The sequence below is a fragment of the Monodelphis domestica genome, chromosome 2, assembly GCF_027887165.1.
Source record: "Monodelphis domestica isolate mMonDom1 chromosome 2, mMonDom1.pri, whole genome shotgun sequence".
NCBI lineage: Eukaryota > Metazoa > Chordata > Mammalia > Didelphimorphia > Didelphidae > Monodelphis > Monodelphis domestica.
This window is the reverse complement of record NC_077228.1, coordinates 208,039,979-208,066,804: the sequence shown is the minus strand read 5'-3', so window position 1 is coordinate 208,066,804 and position 26,826 is coordinate 208,039,979. Positions and strand designations below refer to the sequence as shown.

Below are 26,826 nucleotides of genomic sequence, written 5' to 3'. Positions count from 1 at the left end.
AGAATCATTAGACATACCTGAAACTGACAAAACAAGCCATCACGACCACTGCCTCTGCCACCATCATTACCATTACCATAACCATTACCACCACCACCAAAAATTAGATATAATATTTCAAGAAGCCATAAAAGAAAACTTCTCAATTCTTTTGGAAACAAAGTGCAAAAGGAAAATAGAATTAATGAGTCACTGCCTGAAACCTCAAAATGAAAATGCCCAAGAATACCATAAACAAAATACAGTTGACAAGTGAAAGAAAAAGAATGCATGTAACTAGGAAGAAGGAATTCACATATTAAAGAACCAAAGTTAGGATCATAAAACCTAAGCTGGTCTATAAGAGAGAATGGACTTTAAAGAGAATAAAAGACCCACAAATACTCCAGATGAAAAAAAAAAAAACAAACCCACAGCTGAGTAGAAATTTAAACAGAGTAGGCCAAAAAAATCAAAACATAGAATGGAAATTAATGTATTATTTTTTTTGTTTTGAACTTTACACTAAATAAAATTACTATTTCCGTATACAAAGCAAAACATAAAAAGAATGTAGGCAAAATGGCAAATATATATTAAATACATTTTCTAGATCTCTATAAATAAATTCAACATTTAACTGTCAAAACTGATCTGTTTACCCATTTGGTTCTCTCAGTGATGTTCTTTTCTTTTTCTGCCAATATTAAAGCTATCCACCCTTTTCACTCCTAAATGAGGAAAGGAAAGAAGAAGAGGAAAAGAAAGGAGGGATGGAGGGAGGAAGACCTTTTTATGAAATATACATGAGCAAATTTCCACAATGGATGTATCCAAAATTCTATATCTCATTTAGTAACTTGAATCTACCAACTCTCTGTCAAAAGATGACTCATGATCAAATCTGTGGAATCCTAACTTTTTTATTGCATTGATCAGAATTCTAAAGTATCAAAATTGCTTTTCATTACAAATGTTACTGTATAAATGAATCTCCTGTTTCTTTTCCTTTCACTGTACATTGGTTCATATAAGTCTTCTAAGGTTTCTCTGAAACAATCCCTTAAGACAGTGTTGTCAAACTCAAATACAAAAAGATCTCTGCTGGCCACATATTAGCTTAAAAAACTTCAAACATTAGATATTTTGTTAAATATTTTTGAATAACATTTTGATGTAGCGTATGTAGAAATATTCTATTACATTCATATACTATATTTTGTTCAGCCATTACCCAACTTATAGGCATACCTACTTTGTTTGAAATTCTTCAGTATAACAAAAAGAGGTGCCTTAAATACTTTTATCTATGGGTCTTTTTCTTTTTGTTGTAGTATTAGTCTAGTGTAATTATATCTAGGACGAAGGGTATATCATTTAAGTGACATGTTGGCAAATAGTTTCAAATGGCTCTACAGAATGGCAGTACTATTAAACAAGTTCAACAACAATGCATTAATGTTTTCACATCTTTTCAAATATCTCTGTTTTCCCCCAGTTTGGTAGCTTAAATGAAACTTTCAGAATTGTTTAATTTGTATGGCATATTATTTGATTTTTCTTTGAGAATTACCTGCTAATATCCTTTGACCTGTTGTTCTTACATATTTGTACTAGTTCCTTTTGTATCGTTGAACTGAGGTCTTTATCCCAGAAAACTGAAGAAAAAACTCCAGCCCACCCCACCCCTACCCCCCCACTATTTCCTTTTTCAATTTAACTACGTTGGTTTTAAGTTTTAAATTTGACTTAATCAAAATTTCTTGTTATTTTATGTCATTTATTTATCTAAGATATTCTCAATGTCTTGTTTGGTCATAAACTCTTTTCTACCAAAGATTTTAAAAGTATTCTATTCAATGCTCCTTTTAATTTGTTTATGATATGTGCTTTTTAAAAAATATCTAAGTCTTGCATCCATTTGGAACTTATCATGGTATAAGATACTGTTCTAAATATACTTCTACCAGACTACTTTCTACTTTCCAATATTCTTATTCCTACCCTAGTAGGTTGGGGTCTTTGGACTGAAATTTGTTTGTGTCTGTATGTTACATATTTATTCTGTTCCATTACTCTATTTCCCTGTTTTTATAAGTAGCAAACAACTGTGATAGTTATTGTTTTGTTCTATAATTTGTGATCTAGTGCTGGTCTTCATATTTGCCATATTTTCCCTCCATTAATCCTTTGGAAGTCTGAATGATATGGCAAGTAGTTTAAGTACTAACATCTCATTTTATTGGCAAACCTTAAGCATGGATAATTAATTAATTGATGTTTCTCCAATTATTGAGTTGTCTTTATTTCTATAAAGAATGTTTTGTAATTATATTCATGGAGTATCTAGATGACTTGGGAAGTAGGCTACCTAGTACCTTATACATTTGATATTTTGAATAAAATTTTTCATCCTCTTCCTGCTGAGTTTTGTTACAACATACAAAAAGAATATCAGGAAGAAACACAGTAGACAAAGTACCATGCCTGGAGTCAGATGGACCTTTCTGAACATATGGTCTGAGACACTTCCTAACTATATGATCTCAGGCAAGTCACTTTACACTGATTGCCTGTCCCTTGCCACTCTTCTACCTTAGAATTGATACTTAAAAAAAAGGTAGGGATTCAAAAGAGAAGAAAAATAATGTTACTAGTGGGTTTTTTTTATCTCCTGAAACAATGCTAAAACTAATTATTAGCTTTTTCAGTTAATTGTGGTTGACTCTTTAAGGTTCTCTGGATTGATTATCATATCATCTACAAAAAGCAATGGTTATGTTTCCTGTATGCCCATACTCATTCTGACAATTATTTTTCTTGTTTTTTTGCTATAGGTAGTATTTCTAGCACTATATCAAATAATAAGGCTATTAAAGATATGTTTCTTTACCCCTAATGTTATGGGAAATGTATGTAGATTTTCTCCATCAAATGTAATGCTGGCTTTTGAATTCTGGTAGCTACAAAGTTAATTTATGAGAGATAATTTCATTCATTTCCATGCTTTTTTAAAACAGAAACATTATACTGTCGAAAGCACTTTTAAAACATCAAATATTTCCATGTGGTGTTTGTTAATTTTTGTTATTAATATAGACTATTATGTTTAATTTCCTCAGATTGAACCAATTTTCTATTCCTATTCTAAATCCTACTTGATTGTAGTACATACTATTTTTAAAATATCTTGCAACCTTCCATAATCTTTTAATATTTTTTTTCAATTGCTGATACTGTTTGAGAATGGCTTTAAAAAAAAAACCCATTTGTCTATCATTGGTGTAGGAAAAAGGCAGTAACTGTATAATGAGTTTTTAAAGATCACTTCTATTTTTACCAGAGTTTATATAATATGGCAATCCAATATCCTCTGTAGGTTTGATAACATTCATTTGCTAATCTAACTGATTCTGGCAATTTTATTTTTAGAAATTCAAAAGAGAATTTTCACTTACACATATGTAAATACCTTGTAAACCTACTGTTATATATAAAGGCTTCCTATCATTATTATTATTATTTATGGCTTATTCAATTTACTTTTCTGATAAAAGGTTATTAAAGCTATCTACTTCTTGTTCTGCTAACCCAAGTATTTTATATTTTAGTAAACAACCATCCATTTAATCAAACTAATCCATTTTATTGACACATGGTTTGGTAAAATAACTACCAAAATTTCTTATATTTTAAGTTAATGTGAATTTTTCTTTTTCATTTTTTGATATGGCAAAGATGGCTTTCTTCTTTTTTTATTAGGTTATTATTCTATTTTATTACCTTAAAAATCAGATTCCCATTTATCAATTTAACCAGTAGTTTTTGCTTTTAATTTTGTTAATCTCTTTGATTTTCAGAATTCCTAATTTAGTGTTTAGTTAAGGTTTTAAAATGTTTGCTAATTACTAGTTTTTTTATTTGTTGATTTTTTTAGTTTGTTTTTTTAAGTTGTATGCCCAATTGATTGATCTTTACTTCCTCTCTTTAGGGAATAACAACATTTGGAGATACATATTTCCCACTAAATTCTTCAGCTAAATTAAAAAAACAAAACAAAACAAAACAAAAAACCTCTTACCTTCCATCATAGAATCACTACTGTGTATCGGTTCCAAGGCAGAAGAGCACTTAAGGGCTAGGCAATGGGAGTCAAGTGACTTACCCAGGGTCACACAACTAGGAAGTATTTGAGGCTAAATTTGAACCTAGAACCTGCCATCTCGCGGCCAGGCTCTCAATCTACTGAGTCACCCAGCAGCCCCATTTCAACTAAATTTTTTACACAAAAAATATTTTATTCTTTCTATTATTCATTCTTTGACCCACTAATCCCTTAGGTACAAAGAATATAGTTTCCAATTAATTTTTATTATTTTTGTAAATTCCTTCTATTTTATTATATTAGTCATTAATAATATGAACATTTATCCTTTTCTTCATTTTGTGAGGCTTTTATGCCCTGATATATGATCAATTTTGGCTAAGATTTACCTGCATGACTAGAAAATAAACACTCTGATCCTACTTGGTCAACTACCAGATAATTATCATTTTTAACTTTACTAAAATTCTGTTCAGTCATTTCTGGACAAGATGTTTGAAAAAGCCTTGAACAGAAAGCAAACAAGATTGTTTTACAGACTTTACCTGAAATTTAATAGATTTTGCTCCAGTCACATTTTTAAACTGTGGTTTCTTTCTTGTTAAGTTCTGAAATTATCTTCCACATATATGGGTCTGATTAAATTCATGTTCACAATTATAAGAGTTAACTGTATATTTTCCTACAATCTTTTTTTTCCTTTTATCTCTTTTCCTCAGTCCTTATCTTTACAGAGAATATGGTAGTGAAAGAGAACTTAACACAGATCTGTTTCTCACTGGTGTCCCTCTTCTCTTTTCCTCACCCTTCCTAGATCACATGATTTGTTCTTCTTCAGGCTCTGTCCTCTGACCTTGTACATTGTTTTTCATATGACTAATTCCTCAGCAATCTTATTCTCCTATTGTCACCACCTAATTCCCAAATTGAGTTTAATATGTCAAACTCTGTAGAATCTTTCTTAGTCCAGTTCAGATTAAAGAGGTTTTACATGGTGCCTGTTATTCCCACTGGCCCCCACCTCTACCCCACACCCTGCTGAAATGTTTCTCCATTTTCTACCTGCTTTATAACCATTATTTAAGAAAATAAGATTCTTGTTTCTCCCCTAGTATATTTCTTTTGCCTTTTCTTTATTCTACTAAAATCTTCAAAGCAGAACAAAACAATGCCGTGGCCCCCATTATCTTATTTAAACTCCCTTTATAATCCTTGAAGACATTTAAGAGAAATTTTTTTAGGTGTCTATTTTAATATGGCCCCTCCAAATGCTCAAATATTCACCTTTCTAGTTTTCTCCTCAATTCTCTATTTGTTTCAAAATTTCTTTTACAGCTCTGGTCTTTTTTCCCCCCCCTTTTAAATCAGAAATTCATGAAAATTCTCTGTTCCATTAAAAGTGTTCCCCACCCCCTCACACACACAGTAAGAGTATACTAAGTGTTTTTTTTTTTTTGGGGGGGGGGGTTTACAAGCTTTATTGTTTGCATACTGGAGCATCATATTCAAAGTTCTCTTATTTCTTTACAGTAGCAAGAATGTGTTTGATTTTCATTTTTTATACATTACTTTTTTTTTCTTCCTGGCTGCCTGTAGTACTAATTCTTTGACCGGAAACACTACATTTTAGCCAAGATTTTCTTGAGAATTGTCTTTTTTGGTTTCTTTTTTAAGGAAGTGACTAGTAGATTCTTTATATTTTTACAGTTTTCTACTATGATGTCTTGAATTAGGCTTGTTTTTTGTCATGATTTTCGGGTAGAAGGATGATTCTTAGATGCTTTCACCTGGCCCACTTTTCTAGTCAAGTCATTTTTTAAAAACTATATGCCTTGTACTTCCCCTACCCCCTAATGTCTTGATTTTATTTCATTATTTAAACTCATGAAATTACTTCTGGCAGGTCCATTATAATTTTGAAAGAGCCCAATTCTTGGGTAAACTTTTATCTTGGTTCAAGTTGTTAATTCTCTTTTCCAGTTTTCTGATCTTAACTCTAATTTCATTTAAAATTTAATTTTGCAGCTCTTCTTGTTTTTCCAATTATTTTTGTAGTCCTTGTAATTCTTTTCTCTGAAGCTCTGGGATTTCCCCCTTATTCTAGATTGATCTTTTGTTGGAGTCGATCAATAAAATTTCCTAATTGGGTTTGACATTTTTTTCTATCTAGTGGTATCTCCAGTCTGTTTCTGGTTAAAGACTATATACTTGGGTCAGACTCTCCTTTTTCTCATTCTTTTGAATGATGTAGAGTGAATCTGCTTGGCCCAGAAAGCAGACTAAAATTAGATTACTCCCACAGAATTCTTAAGGGTTGTTTCCTTGAGGCTCAACCTAGAATTTGTCCTTAGTTCCTATTCCATCTCCTTACCTTACTTACACAAATCCAAATCTAGAGTTGGCTCTATCCTTTCATAAAACCCAAACAAGCCCAGACCAAATGCTTTCAATGGTGCCAAGGATAAATCCGCTTTCCAGTTTTTCTAGCAATTTTTATAAAGGAGGGAGTGAGTTATTTCTTAATTAATTTATGTCTTCAGATTGAGTTCATTATTTATTTTGGATTATCTGTTATCTAGTTTGATCCATTAACAATGTTTTTCTATTTATTAATCAGTACAAACAGTTTTGATGATTACTGATATATGGTATAGTTTGAAGTTTAATAGTACTATTCCCTTATATATCTTGATTATTTATCTTTGATATTATAAATCTTTTTTTGCTCCAAATAAATTTTATTAGTATATCTAGTTCTATAAAATTATCTCTTTTCTAGTATGGTATAGCATTAAAACTGTAAATTGTCAGGTAGGTGGCTCAGTGGAGAGAGCCAAGCTTAGAAATAGGTACTGGGTTCAAATTTGACCTCAGTTACTTCCTAATTGGGCAAGCCAACCCTTTTTGTGGCAGTGAAGAATTATAACCAAAGTAAATGCTCACAAAGTAGAGAATGGCTAAATCAACATGAATCCAAATATTATAATACTTTAAGAAATTATAATTATTAAAGCTGTAAATTGGCATTTTAATTTTTACTATGCATGGACCAACAATAAGCATGGATTATTTCTCCAGCTATTCAAGTTGTTCTTTTGATTTTAAAGGGTATTTTATAAATAAATCTATAAAGTTATTTTGTGTACTTTGGTTGGTACTTCATAACTGAAGAAGACCAAAATGATATCACTTTACAATGTTTTTTGACTTGTGCATAAATTGGATTAAACCAAAAAAGAGTTGCACAAAGTGGTCAGCCTCACTCTCTCTTCCACAGATATCAAACAAAAGTCAAGACAACTGCTGATGGCTTGGGATGCAGTAAATAATCTTAACTTCTATGTCTTAACTAAGCTCTAAGTGCTCCATAGTGCCTTCTTCTGCCACCTTCATGGCCACAAGAGCAAACTGTTCTCAACATTACCTTCCATCAGGAGAAGTCTTCACATGCTGGAGATAGATACCTTCCTAAGTGATGGGTTTGTTGTTCATTGTCTATCCTCAACCTAGTTTAGACCAGCTACCAAGATGCTTTACCCGAGTGTGACTGCTGAGCATACTATAGTTTCTTGGAGCCAGATTTTGAAAGCTGGGTGGCAGCTGAAGACTAAATGAAGAAATTAGCTCTGAAAAAGGTTCAGCAAGCCCATGCCTTGAACACCTTATTTGGACTGATGTCCAAATAGTTGAAAATTTGTGTATTTCTTTTGAAAGGAATTTCCTTTTTTTATTATTGCCTTTTCAAAGTTGTTTTTTATTATATAGAAATGCTATTTGTTGATGTATGTGGCTTTTTAAAAATTTTATATATTTGGCTGAAGTCACTGTCTATAGTTAACTTAATACTAGAAACAAAGACATCTGATTGGACCTTGTCAGGGTTTTAGGAAGGGACAGAACAAACTCTACATTTTGCATTGTAGAAGGGAAGGAGACAAAAAAAAGATATAAAGACAAAGCCTAACCTAAGCCCCAAAGAAAATGAGCCCACATTCAAGAATTCGGGGGTGGGTGTGGGAGGGGGGGAAGAGAATGGGGAGATGGGGCAGGGACAACAGCTAGATGGCTCAGTGGATAGACAGCTAAGCCTAGAGAAAGGAAGCTTGGGTTCAAATCTAGCCTCTGACATTCCTAGTGTTGTGATCCTGGGCAAGTCACTTAACCCCAATTTCCTAGGCCTTATAGTTCTTTGGCTTTGGAACAAATACTATATATTGATTCTAAGAAAGAAGATAAGGATGTAAAAAACCAATTCTATGGCATCATTCAAAAGTATAAGGAAGAGAGTCTGACCTAAGCATATAGTCCTTATCCTGAAGCAGTCTGGAAATTTGACCAGATAGAAGAAAATGTCAAATATAATGAGGCTATATTATGGACTGACTCTCACAAAAGGTAAATCCAGAATAAGGGAGAAATCCCAGTGGAGTTTCAGAGAAAAGAATCACTTGGACACAAGGACTATAACAATACTTAGAAGGAAAAGAGCTATAAGCTGTAACCAGAAAAGATCTTTATTAATTCCTTATATAAATTTTTCTAAATAAATTATCAAGTTATCAGCAAATAGTGATAAATTCCATATCTCCTCTCTGCTTCATACTTAATTTATTTCATTTTATAACATCTCTGAAACTATATTAAATAATATCAAGGAGTGTATATAGCCTTGCTTTGCAATTATATTTGTTGGGAAATATTCAAGTGACTCACCACTGCATATGATAATAGCATTTGCTTATAGATAGATACTTTTATGATATCTTTAAAGGTCCCTCAATGCCTATACTTTGTAGCAATTCTACTATTATTAAACTTCTACTAAGCAGTTACATGTTATAGTAGACAAAAAACTTTGAGTCATAGGAGTCATAGGGAAAACTTTAATTCAAATCCTGCCTCAAACATTAACTGTGAGATCCTGAGCTTTAAGTCATTTAAATCTCCCCCAGCCTCAGTTTCCTTAGCTGTAAAACAGAGTGAATAGTAGCACCTATTTACATCATAGGTTGTTGTGAGGATAATATGAAATAACATATGTAAAAAGTCTTTTACAAACGTGAAAGTGCTAAGTAAATGCTAGTTACTATTACTATTATACTCCAAGAAGGTCACTGACAAAAAGAAAGGTTCTATGTGTGCCAAAATATTTACATTGGTACTATTGTGGTAGCAAAAGATGGGAAACAAAGCAGATGTCCATTAATTAGGGAAAGAATATATAAACTGTACCAAAGAAATGTAACAATATTATTAGGCTTTAAGAAAATGAATAAGATAAATGTAAAAAAACAAAACAAAACCATGATAAATCTTATATGAACTGATGAGAAGAGAAACAAGCAGAGACAAGAAACAATATAAAAGTCTACAACAATATAAATGGAAAGAACTAAAAAAAAAAAGAACATTGCCAAATTACAAAGAAACAAGTGTGTTCCCAAGGGAGAAGCATAAGAAGACATTTCCAACTACTCTTTTACAAATGTAGAGAGAAGGAGGAGATAGATTAGTTTTGGGACACAGCATACAATGTCAAATATTCTTACTGATAGATTTTATAAGGCAGTCATAAAATCCTTGTTATTAGAGATGACTTTTTGAAAGGCAGATACAAAGAGAAATTTAGGCAATGTTTAACAAAAAGAGTAGTAGTAAAAAATACTTTCAAGAGAGGATATGACAAAGAAAAAACATAATTATCAAACATACATGTAAATATGAAAGGGATGAATTCAGCTATGAAATGGAAGGTAGAATAGGTTAGAAAGCAGAATCCAATATTGTATTTATTTTTTAAAAGATCAGTTCTTAAAATATTTACACTGAATTAAAATGAAGAGCTTGAGCAGAATTTATTATGCCTCAAGCAAATACAGAAAAAGCAGAGAATTACAATGATATGGGTACAGCAGTAGTAAAAACTGACATGGCTAAAAGATATTAGCAGGGAAATATAATTAAATTTTGCTCAAAAGATCCATAAATACTGAATATCAATACTTGCACCAAATTGCATGGCATCTTATGATGTGCAGATACACTATAAACTTTCCCAATGGAATAAAGGACGCCCACTATGCCTATTATTTTTTTACTATAAGGCACGCACCTAAGTACTTAGAGGAAAAACTAACTGAATTACAGGAAGAAATAGAGTAAAACTGTATTTGCTAAGGGACGGAAATGGTATTCTTTTTTTTTTTTAAACCCTTACCTTCCGTCTTGGAGTCAATACTGTGTATTGGCTCCAAGGCAGAAGAGCAGTAAGGGCTAGGCAATGGGTGTTAAGTGATTTGCCCAGGTTCACACACTTAGGAAGTGTCGGAAGGCACATTTGAACCCGGGACCTCCCATCTCTAGGCCTGGCTCTCAATCCACTGAGCCACCCAGCTGCCCCCTAAACTGAATTCTTTTAAGAATTAGACAAATGGTTTTTTAAAGAAAGAATTCAAGGACCAGAAAATTATTTTAGAAAACTTAGAAATGATAGATCAAAAATGATTCATGAATAGGGAAAAAAAGGTATACATGTTTCTTGGCAATACAAAGCATCTTTACAAATATTGACTATGTGCTAAAAAGTACTAAAAAACTCATGAACAAATGCAGAAATATTAAATAAATCTTTCAATGATCATAAGTTCCACATAATTAAAGACCACTGAAGAAAAAAATTAATTTGAAACTAAATAATTTATTCTAAAAGAATCTAAGGATCAAAGAAAAAAATCATAAGACACAATAATTTCATTGAAGAAAATGACAATACTGGCACTATGTACCAAAACTTTGCAACGTAGTCAAAACATTCTGTAGGGGGAAAATGTTTATCTCTGATTACTTCAATAAACAACAAGAAAGGGGGGATGGGATGAAGACAGATAAAATAAATTCTGTGTCCAACTTTAAAAGTAAAAAAAGCTTTTTTGAAAACAAAAGAAAACAAGACAAAACAAAACCCTATGTACAAAACTAAAGTTCTTGGGAATCAAAGGACATGAACAAAATAAAAAATAAAGCTTAACTGGTGAATAAAACTGGAACCTGGTTCCTTGAAAAGAATTAATACAATAAGAGTCATTAGATGATATTTTTTTTAAAAGGAAACCAAAGTGGTAGAAATAATTGATAATGGTTAAAGTGGAATAAAAGAAATTTTCATAAAGTATTTCATCTGATTTTATGCCAAAACAAGAAAACATATGAAATGGACAAATACTTATAAAAATATTAAAAATCCATTTAATGAAGAGAATTGAAATAACCAGGAAGAGAAACCTACATCAGAAAAAGATAAATGAAAAAAGCAAAATTACAGAGCAATGTTTTTCTTATTAATATTGATATCAAAATATTTTTTAGATGTGAGGAAAGAGGTTATAATGATATATTTAAGAAATAGCCAGGCTGGACTTATAAGTGCAAGGTTCATTCACTAGAAGGAAATCTATGAACAATATACCACATGTCAAATAACAGAAACTGTTTTTTTCAAATTATATCATTGTTTGAATATGTATAGCTTGAGAAAATACAAAATCATCTTATGTTTAAAAAAATAGTAAACAAGAAATAGAGGAATAGAATCCATTGTATCATCTGCAATATACAATGTCAAAAGTGAGCAGTATCTGTGTTAAAGAAACTAGAAGACCTTCAAATAAGGTCAGAAGTAAGACAACAATATCTTTACTACTACATAAAAGACAGGAAATTGAAGGAGTAAGCACAGGCAAAGAAGAAATAAATTATCACTTTTCTGAAACTGGCATGATGAAACTGGCATGATGAAACCATTATAATAACTAAATTAAACTCCAGTCCTTAATTACCATAGGGTTTATTAATATTTACTTGAAAGAGAAGGCAGACAGAGAAAAATCTAGCTAGAAAAATTCTAAACTAGCCACATGATTTATTTGCTCTCCACATGGCTCTCAGCCACTTTTCTTTCACCATCCCAGTGAGAACAGAGAGAGCCTAATTCCTGGAACTCCCTCTTTTATCCATTATCAATAACCAGATTCTTTCCTGCTCAGGTGCTTCCTGCTCAGATGCTTGGGTCACTGCCCTGTGACCCACCCTCTGTAGAGGTAATCCTGGGAGAAGGCTCCCCTCATACACCATGAAATATAAAGAACCCTAGAATGTTAATAAAAATTCATTCAAAATATTTAAAACTTTAGTAAAGTATCAAGTATTAAAAATAAATCCAATAAATCACCATTTAACTTTTTCAAAGTAAATTGTGAAAACAGTGGTTAGTACCAATAGTACTAGTAATGGTACTAAAATGACCACAAAATTTTTCTGAAAATTAGTATCAATCTATATTTATATAAAGCTATAGATGAAAAACCCTCAGTGTTTAATCTCACCATGTTGGTGATGTTGGACTCCTAAAGGTTAACAGAATATTATCTATTGGCAGGCCTTACTAAAGAGAGGGGCTGAATTATTTAAATTTTCCATTATATATCCTTGTTAACATGGAAATTTTATATTTTTCTGAATTTTCATTCACTACATTGAAGTTGGCATAGTTTGAAAAAAATTAGTTTATAATATTTTTAAATTTCCTCTTCACTTGTGAATGTTCCTTTTCCATTTTAAAATTTGACACTTAAATATTTTCTTCTTTAATCAGAGCAAAAACTAAAACTGTGTTTATTTTTATTAGCTTCCTTCCTAAAGAAAAAGAACAGTTCCTAGTTTTATTTATGTTGTGGTATAATTTGTTTGATTTTTGAAGAACTTCTATTTTTGGAGGTGGAGCCAAGATAGTAAAGCAAAGGCCCAAACTCTTCCAAATCACCATCCAAAGTACTTTAAAATAATGCCTCAAAATGAATTCTGAAGTGACTGAACCAAGATGGAAGTGAAACAAACTATTTTCCAGCCCATGACAACTTAGAAAGTTGACAGGAAAAGTCTTACTGTCTTACTGGGGTATAAGTGAAGACCAGAGCAACACAAGACTGTGCCCAAATAGTCAGCAGCAGTTCTTGGGCATCCACAGCATGGCTTCCAGAGGTCTCAGCCCACAGTAAAGTAGATTAGAACAGTAAAGGGATTAAAAAACTGGTCAGAAGGAGATTACAGGGGACCCTTTGCTGACATTGGGGGTGGGGAGGTGGCTCTGGTTTATTCCCCATTGTGGTTTTAGCATAAATTACTCCACCCACCACAAGGCTCTATCTTGGACCCATTTCCCTTTTCTCTCTGTATTCAGTCATCTCTTCCCTGGACTTTGGTCCTACATTACCATCTATTAGATATGTCACTCTACCTGTCACAGAGACATCTCAAACACAACATGTCCAAAACTCATTATCTTCTGTCCCAAATCCACCCATCCTCTCAAATTGCCTATTATTATTGAGGGTATCACTATCCTTCCAGCTAGATTCACAACTTCAACATCATATTTTTTCTCCTCTTTATTATTCATTCCACATATCTAAACCCATTAAATTGTGTTTGTTTTTACTTTCATCTATGTTGGATACATGCCCTTATGTCTATTCACATAGCCATCATACTAAATTAAGGCTTAAATCATATGGATTATTATAAATCTTCTAAATGGTCTCTCTTTAAGTCTCACTTCATTTCAGTCTATCTTCCTCAGAACTGACAAAATGATTTTCCTGAAGTGCAGGGCTGGTCTAGCAACCTCACTACTTAATATGCTCTGGTGATTCTCTATTACCTTTGGCATCAATTTATAAACTGTTTGGCATTTAAAGTTCTTTATAACCTTGCCTGTTTTTATCTTCCAATTCTTCTGTCATATAACTTCCCTCCTTGAACTCTATATTTCAGCAGCCACAGTGGCTTACTTTCTGTTGCTCACAAATAACATTCCATGACTTGCTTCCATTCCTCTGCATTGGCTGGCCCTCCTTAATTGCATTTAGAATCCTTGGTTTACCACAACACTGGGATCAAATATCACTTTCAACTGTAGTTGAAACTTTCAAGTCCCAGCAGATGCTAATGTGCCTATTTATATAATTCTGTCCCCCTATTAGAATAGAAGTTCCTCCAGCAAAGGGACTAGTTTTATATTGTTATGTGTCCTTGGCACTTAGGCTGTTCCTGGCATACAATTAGTGCATAATAAATGATGATTAATTGAATTCTTGTATTTATATGTCTTAATAGGACAACTTAATAGGTTCCTGAGAGTTTAGGTATTATGTGGTTATTGTGAATGGATTTTCTTTTTCCTACTTCATCCTGCTGGTTTGGGTGATGATGTATAGAAAGGCTGATGATTTGGGGAGTTTATCTTATCTATTGCCACTTTACTGCAACTATTTGAATTAATTTTTAATTGAACCTCTTGGAGTATTTAAACATATCATTGTAACATTCACAAAATTTGATAATTTTATTTCTTCTTTTTCCATGCTTCTTTCATTTTGTCTTATTTCTATAGATAACATTTCTAAAATTATATAAAATAATTGGATATCCTTCCTTTACCTCTTTTCTAGAGTTCCTTCATGGCAGATATTGCTGGCTCATTGGTTTAAATATCAAGGATAAATCCATTCACTCCTAAGCTTTTTATTTATCAAAAGCTTTGACTACATTTACTCACATATTTATATCATCTTTATATTTGTTATATCCTTCTATGTTTATAGTTCCAATAAAGAACCAACCCTGAAATACTGGCATAAATCCAATCTCATCATAGCAGTTTTTTGATATGCTGCTATAGTCTCTTTGTTAATATTTTATTCAATCTGTTTACATTAATATATTTATATTAATAAATTATAATAAATTAATATTTATATACTGGTGTACAACTTCCCCACACTCCTTTATTTCTCTCTAGTTTAGATCATAAGGCCATATTATCCTGATTTAAGTAGTGATAGGTCGCTTCTCCCCCACCCTATTTTTTAAACAATTATTAACACTAGAATTCATTTACATTTTTAAAAGAATTTGTTTATAAATCTGTAAATTTTTTCCCCCAATGAAAAAGTCAGAGCTAGGAAAAAATATATATGACTATATTAATGCAAATGAAAAGAAAAATAAAGCAATTGAAACTGCATATTTAAACATTTTATAGAATAAGCTTAACCCGAAAGAAGAGGTATAAGATAATTCCCCCTAGTATTTATAAGATATAGGGATCTACCAGCACAAAACCCTTTACGTGTCATATGTGTTCAAAGTGCTGATCAGTTTTGCTGAAATACTTTCTTCTTCATAATTAAAAAATATATATTTATTTCTTTATAAGGTAACAGCTTCAAGAGGTGCTGATGGTAGTAGGGGAAACAAAGAAATATTAAGTAACATAAAAACAAAATTTATCAACAAAAATCTATTTTTAAAAGAATAATTCTAACTGGATTGTTGAAGTGAAATTGAACTACAACTAGAAGAGTTTGGATAGATTTGGTTGTCTTTATGAAATAACAGTTCTAAGGTAATAATGATGAAAACCTAGGTTAATGGTATAAATTAACAATTTCCTATATCTTTAAGAGATCTAACTTCAAAAGTAATATAATTTAGAATTCAAATGCCATACCAATAAAGCAGAGCAGAAGAGCTCAGCTCTATTGTTAAAAATTTTAATGACTAAACACCTCACCCCTTCAACAGTAGGGACAAAGGTAAAGGTTTTCAGACCTCAATAGGTTAAAAAAAAAAACAAAAACTCTCTTGCAGTGATGGCGTATCTATGGCATGGGTACCAAAGATGGCATGCAAAGCACTCTTTGAGTACACACGGTCTCCCTCCCTCACCCCCCCCCCCAGCACATTATTAGAAAGGCAAAGAGCATAGAGTGGAATTGCCCCCCTCCCCCTCTCCACTGTACCCAAGAACATTTTTTCACATCACCTGTCCCTCTTCCCAGGAACCTAATAGGACCATACAAATGGTAAAGTAGGCTTACAGAGATCATAGCTGGAAGGGAGCTCACTTCACTAACCCCTCCACCCAGCAGCTCAATGGGAGCACTTTTTCCCATTGGAGTAAAGGAAGAGTGGGGCATGCCTGGCATGGGGGTGGAGGGTGAGGGTAGGGGGTCCACACTCTGTCTCTAAAAGGTTCTTCATCACTGCCCTATGGGAAGAAAGTAAAAGTGAAAGACTAAAGTACTCAGAGTCCTAAAAAGACCTGAGGTGAAACTGAGGGACTTTAAATTTTTAAAAGTCCTAAGCACTAGGGAGAAGATAATTTCAGCTTAGACTAACTAGTGAATTTTTTAATAGGTTTTCAACTGGCTGAGCAGGAAGAAATTCTGAGGAACTATAATGAAACAAACATTTCAGACACTAAGGAAAAGGCATAATCTAGGTCTCTTACTTCCTTGGATTTAACTAAGTATTAAAGAAAAAGTTTCTTCTTCCCTGCTCTATTACTACAAAGTCAAGGGCTTCAACTAAGGCAGGATTACAGAAGACTAGCAGGTGTATGTAGTAAAGGAAATGACCTAAACACCACACAGACAAAGGAAGTCCTCGACTTTTGATCCCCAGAGTAAGAAGCATTTAATGGCTGAGGCTTGAGGACAAAAATAAACAATAATGAATCAATCAACGAATCAAGGACTTTTATGATGGCAGGCAAGACCAAGGAATGATTAACTCAAAAACATTTGTAATCAAAATTTCAAAAACAGCTTTCCCACGAAGATGATTAGATCTATCCAAAGAAATGATGCTAGAGTTTAAAAGATATTTTAAAAATCAGCAACAAGGAGAATTGGGGGGGGGGGGGGGGGGGGGAGAGGACACCCAATCTTTTAACAAGAGTTATTTATACCAAAACAAAATCCATAATGGACCTAATATAAATCAGTGACTCCAGAAGATAATAAGAATTCTTAAAATAAACTAAAAAGAACAAGAAACTAAAAGAAATGTAAGTTTCTAATATCAACAATTGAACTGGAAAACAAATTTCTACCCTTACTAATATAGTTATATCAATTTTATATGTTATATTGTTTTGTTGATAATTCTAATAAAGAACCAAAATTCAAATCTTGATAAAAATTAATCATAAAATTGCCTGAAACCCATATCCAAATAAAGAACCTAGATATCATATTTCAAAAAGTAATTAAAGAAAACTGCCAAGAAATATTAGAAAAAGAGGATAATATAAAATAAAAAGAATTCATTGTTTACTTCCCGAAATCCCAAAATTAAAATTCCCAACAAAGACATTACCAAACTCTAGAACATCCTAACAAAAGAAAAATACTATAAGAGGCATAAAGAAAGAATTCAAATAATGAAGAACCACAATCAGAAACATTTTAGAACAGAAACAGCAAAAGATAGAAGGAAGGAAGGGAGGGAGGGAAGGAGGGAGGAAGGGAAGAAGAAAGAAAAGGAGGAAGGGAGGGAGGGTGGTAGGCAGGCAGGCAGGCAGGCTTGTGAACTCTGGCCAACAATGATCAAGCGTAATTCTTTAGGTTTTCTGAAAGAACATGCTGCCCAACTCCTGATAGAGAAATGATGGATTCAAAATGGGATTCAAGCATTTATTTTAGACATCTCAAATGCAAAAATTGTTTTACATGACTGTGTGTGTGTGTGTGTGTGTGTGTGTGTGTGTGTGTGTGTGTGTGTGTGTGTGTTACAGAGGGTATGATTTTCTTGCTTTCTCAATGGAAGGTAAGGTAAGGGAACAGGAATAAATTTAACCTAAATAAATAAAGTTTAATTAAAAAAAATAACAAAAGTCTTCTATAATTACAGACATTTAAAAAATCAACTGTAGACTAAATATAAATAGCAAATCCTAAAGAATACTTGGGTCAAAGAAAAAGAAATCAAAGAAATAAAAAATAAGTTGATTTAAAACAAGGACAATTGAGACAACATTCCAAAATTTGGGGAATATAGCCAAAGTAATTATAAGGGAAAAATTTACATGTAAAAACCTTTATTAAAGAAAGAAAACAAACCAAAAGAACAGAATAATGATTTGTGATTGCAACTAAAATGATTTTTAAAAATTAAAAAACTTTAAGCACTCAAGTACAAACCTAAAGATTAACAAAGCTAAGAAAAATGAAAACAAACAACAAAAAAAACACTGTCTTAATAAATAAAACCAGGAGCTGCTAACTACTGGTTAAAAATAGTGATTGATCAGTAGAAAAGATCAGGTATGTAACATATAAAAGTAAATATAAAATATCCAATACAAACAAATATCTTAGCTATAAGGGATAAGAATTATTTAACAAGAACTTGCCAGTTGATGAAAACTATGTGGAAATTCAGGAAGACAATATGAAATGAATTAGATTTAAATGAATATTTCACAGTTTATACAAAGATAAATTCTAAATAGATACAGGACCTAGATATAAAAGGTTGCATCATAAACAAATTAGAGAAAAATGTGGAAAAAAATATCCATTAGATCTAGGGATAGGAAAAAAATTTCATGACCAAATAAGGTTTCAAGGGGATCACAGAAGATATAATAGTTAATTTTGATTTTAAAGTTAAAAGGTTTTGTACAAATTTAATAAAGTTAAGAATAAAAGGGAAAAAACTGGATCAAAATCACTATAGAAAGGCTCTCTAAGAAAAGTCTCATTTATAAAATATATAAGGGACTGATTCAAAATTTTTTAAGAACAAGAACCATTATCCCAACTGATTGACAGTTTAAGGCTATGAACAGGCAATTCTCAAGAAAAAAAAATCTGCCTATCTCTAGCCATAGGGAAAACTGCTCTAAAACACTACTAATTAGAGAAATTCAAAGTAAAGCAATTCTGAAAAGGGTGGAGGAAAGGCAGGAATCCACCAGATCTCTCTCAAATTCCCCATCCAAACAAATTTTTAAAATAATGCTTCAAAAAGAATTCTGGAACAGCAGACACAAAAAGATGGGGTGAAACAATTTTCCAGCTCAGGGAAACAGAAGGTAGCAGAAAATGTCTGTTGTACCAGGGTGGAATAGTAGTAGCACACCAAGAGGCCCTGGCAAATTAGTCAAAACTTTTGGGAGTGACTGAATCAGCAGCAACTGCTCCTTACTCACAGCTCACAGAGAGGAGTCCTGACAATTGTTTAGGAGATTACATGGCAATGAGTACAGAACTCTGTTTACAGTTCTAAACCAGAAACAAATACTTGTGATTTCTAACAAACTAGAGCACAGGCCAGGAGAGTAGTAAACACATTTCTCCTTAGATTAGATTACTTTGGAATGACTGAAAACTTAATAGATCTCCAGAACTAGTTCTGAAAGCAGTTGCATAAAAAAATATGAATCTTGGTACAGTGGTCCAATTACCACAGAAAGAGAGACCAACTTTAATAATATTTTAAGTTAAAAGTCAAGAGAAAGGCTGGGAAAATGAGTGATCAACAACAACAAAAACAAAGCAAGTTATTACTGCAACAAAAAAAAAACCTCATTAGACAATGAATCCAAAACTGCTACACCAAAGTCTCAAAAAAATGTGAATTGATCTCAAGATCAAAAAAGAATTCCTGAAAGAGCTCAAAAAGGATTTTATAAATCAATTAGGTGCAGCAGAAGAATAAAAGGGGGGAGGGGGAGTCCTCAGCTAAATAAAGAAATCACATGCAAAAAAAATTTTAATAACACCTTAAAAAAGCAGAATAGGCAAAGTGGCAAAGGAGGCACAAAAATCTACTGAAGAAAACTACTTTAAAAAGTAGAACTGGATGAATGAGAAAAAAAATACATAAATTCAATGAAAATCAAAAGTCTTTAAAAAGCAGACTTGGCCACATAGAAAAGAAAGCGCAAAAATTCTGTGAAGAAAAGAACTTTCTAAAAAGTAAAATTGGTCCAACAGAAAAGAAGGTACAAAAGCTCACTGAAGAAAATAATTCATTAAAAATTATAATAACATAAAACAGAAGCTAATGATTCCATGAGATATCAAGAAACAATAAAACAAAATTTAAAAAAAGAGAGAAATATCTCACTGTAAAAACAACTTGCTGGGAAAACAGATCCAGAAGAGATAATCTAATATTTACTGGATTACCTGAAAGCCATGAAAAAAAAAAGGGGGGGGGGGAGGTAGGGGCAAGGAGGGTGCTAGTGGCTCAGCAGGCTAAGAGCCAGGCCAAGAGAGGGAGGTTCTAGGTTCAAATTTGGGCTCAAACACATCCTAGCTGTGTGACCCTGAGCAAATCACTTAACCTCCATTGCCTAGCCCTTATCATTCTTCTGCCTTGGAACCAATATACAGTATTGATTCTAAGACAGAAGGTAAAGGTTAAAAAAAAAAAGAGCCTAGATATCATCTTCAAGAAATTATCAAAGAAAACTGCCTTGATATTCTAGGACTAGAGGGTAAAACAGAAACTGAAAGAATCCATTGATCACCTCCTGAAAAAGATCCCCAAATGAAAATTCCCAGGAATAGTATAGCCAAATTCCAGAACTCCTAAGTCAAGGAAAAAATGCTGCAAACAGCCAGTGACAAACAAGTCAAATATCATGGAGCCACAATGAGGATAACACAAGATTTAGCAGCTTTTATATTAGAAAGACTGGAAGGCAAAGGAATTAGGATTATAACCAAGAATAACATACTCACAAAAACTGAGTGTAATTAATCTTTCAAGGGAAAAAATGGATATCCAAAGAAATAGGACTTGCAAGAATTCCTTTTTTTTTTAAACCTTTACATTCCATCTTAGAATCAATACTGTGTATTGGTTCCAAGGCAGAAGAGGGGTAAGAGCTAGGCAATGGGGGTTAAGTGACTTGCCCAAAGTCTAAGTGTCTGAAGAATTGTCTAAGGCCAAATTTGAACCTAGGACCTCCCATCTCTAGGCCTGGCTCTCAATCCACAGAGCTACCCAGCTGCCTGCCTACTTGCAAGCATTCCTAATGAAAAGACCTGAGCTGAATAGAAAATTTGACATTCAAATATAAGACTAAAAGAAGTATAATAAAAAGGTAAACAGGAAAGAGAAATCATAGGAAATTCAATAAACTGTTTAAACTCCTACATGGAAAGATGATACTTATAATTATTAGGCAGTTAGGAGTATAAATTGACAGAGGGCAGAGATGTGAATTGAATGTGATGGAATGATATCCAAAAATTAAATTAAGGAGTAAGAAAAAGGCATGCACTAGAAGAAGTGGAAAGAAGAGAGGAAGAATAAGGTAATTATTTCACATAAAAGAGATATGATACTGAAGTGGAGTATAAGATGGGAAAGGAGACTTGAATCTTGCTCTCATCAGAATTGGCTCAGAGTTGGGGGTACCTAGGTGGTTCAGTGTATTAAGAGCCAGGCCCAGAGATCGGAAGTCCTGGGTTCAAATCTGGCCAAAGCCACTTCCTAGCTGTGTGACCCTGGGTGAGTCACTTAACCCCCATTGCCTAGCCCTTACCACTCTTCTGTCTTAGAACCAATACAAATAGTATTGGTTCTAAGACAGAAGGTAAGGGTTAAAAAAAAATTGGCTCAGAGAGAAAAAACACATCCTCAGTTGAGTATAGATATCTATCTTATCATACAACAAAGTAAGAAAGGAAGGGTACACAAAAGGAGTTGGGAAGTTTGCTGATATAAGGGAGCACAGATTGGGGGAGGAAGTTGTCAGAAGCAAACCACTTTTAAGGATAGACAAAGCTAAAGGAACGAATAGGATAAAAAGGGAAAAATAGGATGTCGAGTAACATATAAATCAAAATTGTGGAAATAATGTATAAGTTTTTGTAATAGAAGTCTCATTTCTCAAATATATAAAGAAATGAGTAAAATTTATATGACTATATGTCATTCCCAATAGATTAATAGTCAAAAGATATGAATAGGCAGATTTCAGATGAAAAAAAGCAAAACTATATCCTATTAAAAAAACACTAATTTTTTTTAAATTAAGAGCTTTTGTCTTAGAATCAATAATAAGTATTGATTCCTTTTTTTTTAACCCTTACCTTCCATCTTGGAGTCAATACTGTGTATTGGCTCCAATGCAGAAGAGTGGTAAGGACTACGCAATGGGGGTTAAGTGACTTGCCCAAGGTCACACAGCTTGCAAGTGTCTGAGGCCAGATTTGAACCTAGGACCTCCCATCTCTAGGCCTAGCTCTCAATCCACTGAGCTACCCACCTGTCCCCAATAAGTATTGATTCTGAGGTAGAAGAGTGGTAAGAACTAGATAACTGGGGTTAAGTGACTTGCTCAGGGTCACAGAACTAAGAAGTGGCTGAGGCCAAATTTGAACTCAAGTCCTCCTGATTTCAGGTTTAGCTCTCTATCCACAGAGCCATCTACTTGTTCCTTCTAAATAATATTAAGAGAAATACAAACCAAAACAATTCTGAGTTAATATCTCACATCTATCATAGTGGTTATTATGATAGAAAAGGTAAACGACAAATACTGGAAGGGATGTGGGTAAAATGAGACATACCCTGTTCAGGGAGTTATGAACTATTCTGAAGAGTATAAAAAATGGAGACTTGAATCCAGGACTTCAATCCCCAGGAGTCCTTGCTCACTTCCCAGAATGCCTTGTAACCTCGCCTGGGCAGAGCGAGATGGGGTATTTAACCTGGCTGTAAAGACTATTATTCCTCTTCTCTTCCTGTCTCCGCTGGCAAACAGACGCATCTCATGATGTCAGTGAAATTTGGGTGGGCCTCGTGGCCCACCTAGCACGTGCTTTTCTTACTTGTATATTCTTAAGTTCTTAATCTTAAATAAACCTCTAAAAATATAATACTCCTTGCAGAAAGAAACTAATTTCTACCTCTATCAGTTTTCCCTAAATTTTAACTTTTACAAGAGCAATACAAAACCATGCCCCAAAAGACTACAAAACCGCGCATACATTTTGACTCAGCGATATCATTAATAGGTCTGTCCCAAAGAGATATTTTTTTAAAGGACCTATATTTACAAAAATATTTACAGCAATCCTTTTTGTAGTGGCAAAAAATTGAAAGTGAGAGGATATCTATCAATTGATGAATAACTAAATAAGTTGTAGTATATAATTGTAATGGAACATGACTGTGCTATAAGAAATGATAATCAGGAGGATTCTAGAAAAACCTGGAATGATTTATATGAACTGATGCAAAGTGAAATGAGCAGAACCAGATCATACACAGTAATAGGAATACTATATAATAAACTGTGAATGACTTAGCTATTCTTAGCAAAACAATGATCCAAGACAATCCCAAATTAAAAATAACATCTATCTCCAGAGAAGGAAGTGATGGAGTCAGAATTCAGACAAATGCATACTATATTTCACTTTTTTTCTTCTTCCTTTTTTAAAGTTTTCTTCCATAAAAGAACTAATATGGGAAAATGTTTTACATAATTTCACATGTAAAATCTATATCATATTGTTTACTGTCTCAAGGATGGAGGGAAAGAATTTGAGATGCAAAATTATTTTTATTTGCAATTAGAAAGAAAATTAAATTTTATAACATTTTTAATTGCTCAGAAACATTTAAAAAATAAAGTGATGAACTGATGCAGTGAAGTGAGCAAAACCAAAAGAATAATTTCTAAGATAACTGATATCATAAATATCAATAATTCTTAGAATGTTAATAAACTAATGAATAATGAAATTAGGAGAACTATTCATACAACAATAACACTGTAAAAGCAAATAATTTTGAAAGCTGTAAGAACTATAGATCAATATAATGCCCATTCAGTGATCCAGAGAACTAAGGAAGAATGTGGGGTTGGAGAAAGAGAGATTTTTGTTCATTTTAAAACTAAGGAGAGTTGATAAAAATATGAAATATTTCATGTGCTTTCAAAGAAGGTCACTATTATTAGTTTTACTTTATGACAATATACCTCTCATGTAGTAGGAGTAAATGTATAAATATAAGTGTTGTAACAACAAAATAAACCAAAATATTTTAATTAAAAATTTTTCAATAAAATGTTAGTGTATTGTTTGTTGTGGAAGGTTCTTTTAGTGACATGATGTTAGGTAGGCACTTGATAAAGTTCCTTTGCATTTAAATAGGCCAGACAAAATATTTTGAGTACCATTGGTCTAAGGAACAATTCTGAAGGTTCCAAAAATTCAAAATACTTGAAATACTGGCTCCATTTTCCTTTTAAAAAGCAAAAACAAAAACAGAGCCTAGATCTTGTTTGTTCTCTGCAGACAATACCTATAGCTTCAGTACAGTATCATTCAAAATGCAAGTTAGAAATACTGGTAAAGGCAGGTAGAGATGGAGCTGATAATAATCCCCCAATTTATTATTAACTGCAAACTTACAAAGCTATAGGGACTGAGATTACTAATATCCTTCCACACCTCATCCTATTTTCTACCTTAATAGTAAAGAAATTCTTCCTTATGTCTAAGTCCCTATTTTAATTTCAACCTACTTACTCTTGTTTACACTTCAGGATGCCTCTTGTAAAAAATCTCAATAAATTTGAAAACAACAATAAAGCCTTGTGCCACCAAGCTTCTTCTGTTTAGACTTAACAGTTATAATTTAAAAAAAAATAAAACTTTTCCTATTATTTTTCCTTTGATATTCTGTGTGAAGTACTCTTCTCTGAACCTAATTTCTCTATATTCTCTTTTTGCCTATAGTGACCAAAAATTAGATGAAAGGTCAATGGGCATAAAAAGTATTTTTAAAGACTTTTTAAATTAAATGCTAATAAATCAAAGAATCCAAGATGTTGATTAACAGATCTGAAATTTTTTATCTATAAATTCAGGAAAAGAAACTTACTTAATAAGATTCTGGAAAGCATAACCATCTGTCCATTGTTCAGTGAAAGAGGCTCCATGTCGGACAGTAGTGAAGTGGCCTAGTCTCAGGCGGTCCTGCATACTCTTATCCCTGCACGCCATCTTCTCTTGCTTTGACTTAAAAAACAAGATAAAATGGGAATGAAAAAACAGGAAACATGATATGGAATTGTAATCTTTCACTCATTATTATAAACATAAGAATTTCTGGTGTTTACAAAGGTAAAGCAGGAAAACCCGCCCATCTAAAAACCTGTTTAATACCTCAAATAGTCACTATTAGTAAGCCCTTAACAAGAATAGTACAAACAATACTATAGTAATAAGATATACACTAAAACCCAGTTTCTTAGCACAATGAAATGTTTTAGATAATTTGATTTCCTGGATGGGTAGGCAGGAGTCAATTCTTCTTTTATAATGTTGTATCATATCTAATCCTTCCCCCCCCTTCCTTAAAAAGGTATTTTATTGATTTCTTTTGTCTTTAAATTGGCCTTTTCAAACTTTCCCTTGTCACAAAGCAAAATATACACACAAAAATATCCAATGATTGAATTGGCAATAAATATAGCATATTGCCTTTTTGAGGTAGAAGATTTTATTATCTACTCCTTGGAATCTTTTTTTTTTAACTTTGAATTAAAAAAAAATTTTTTAAAGAATTTCTATACAAACATTAAGAAAAGATTTTAGGAAACAAAACTATGAATCTCATACTATTTTTTTTTACAGAAGTGACTGTTTCAAGTTACTTTCAAACTGTACTGTTTGTTCTTCCTTCTGAATTTCCTTCTGTTCTCTTCTATGCAGTTAAAAAAAATTAACAGCTCTCTTTTTTTTGGCATCATTTTTGCTAATGTCCTGTCTTTCTCCCCACCCTCACTAAAAATAAAGGGAGGAAAGAAGGTCTTGTAAAAAATTTGGAAAACAAATTCACCATACAGTGGTCACATAAAAAATTTATATCTCTTTCTGTACCTCTCTGTCAGGAAATGGGTAACCCATTTCATCATAGATTCTCTAGAGATAGTAATCAAAAGTCATTCTAAGTTGTCTTTCTTTACAGTCTTGCTATCCTCATAAAAATATTTTTCCTGATTTTTCTCACTTGATACTCAATCAATTCTTTGAAATTCTCTTTTGACATTTCCTAAGACATATTAATATACCACTATATTAATAAATCACAATCTGTTTGCTCATTTCTCAACTGATACTGCACTATGCTTTTCATTGCTTTTTTCTCTCCCTTCAATAGCCTCTTCAGGATCAGGAAGCTTATTTTGCTTATGACTATTCTCTTCCTTCTCCTTATCAACTTCCACTAGTTGGGTTTGATATATTTTTACAACAAATTGTAAGTGTTTGAGTAACAAGTATGCTCAGCCTTCTTTTGTCCATTTCAGTTAAGACTGAAGATTTATTTGAGGCCTACCCAAACCCTCACTCCATGTTTGTATCCTCCTCATGCACCACAATTATGATAAATAGCAAGTTCACCTCCTCCCCTTCCTTTCCTAACTAGGGTCCAGCTTTTACCCTCCCTTCTTTTTCCTCTCTTAAAAATCTTAGAACAAAATCATACCTCCAGATTATCTATTTTTCTTAGTTGACTTCCTTAATATGCTTTGAAGACATCAGATACTCATTCCTTCTCTCCATTAGAATGCTAGCCCCCCCCCCTTTTTTACATATTAGCATATACAGAAAATATTCCTTATGCCACATGGAAAACAGTAGCTAGCAAAAGCTTCTGATGATATAGTAATCAGTATATGATGGTGACAGCTAAAAGAAGAGAGTATATGCTAAAAGCTTGATCTGGAACTTCAAAAAAAATTCATTATCATTAGAGATATCTAGGAGGGAAAGCATATATATGCCAAAACGTAAACAATGAAAATACAAGTAAAATGCCTGATTAGAATCTCTTTTTTAAAAAAATTCAATCATAGTAGT

General features: G+C 32.7%; 1 protein-coding gene across 4 annotated transcripts in view; it reads right to left on the bottom strand.

Moving 5' to 3' along the window:
* Positions 1-26,826, bottom strand: part of TLK2 (tousled like kinase 2) — a 161,685-nt gene that overhangs the window by 62,844 nt on the left and 72,015 nt on the right. For all 4 annotated transcript variants that reach the window (XM_007482528.2, XM_007482527.2, XM_001368520.4 and 1 more), the window contains one exon: positions 24,845-24,981. In XM_007482528.2, the coding sequence (XP_007482590.1) occupies positions 24,845-24,981 (137 nt within the window). The remainder of the gene's footprint in view (positions 1-24,844; positions 24,982-26,826) is intronic.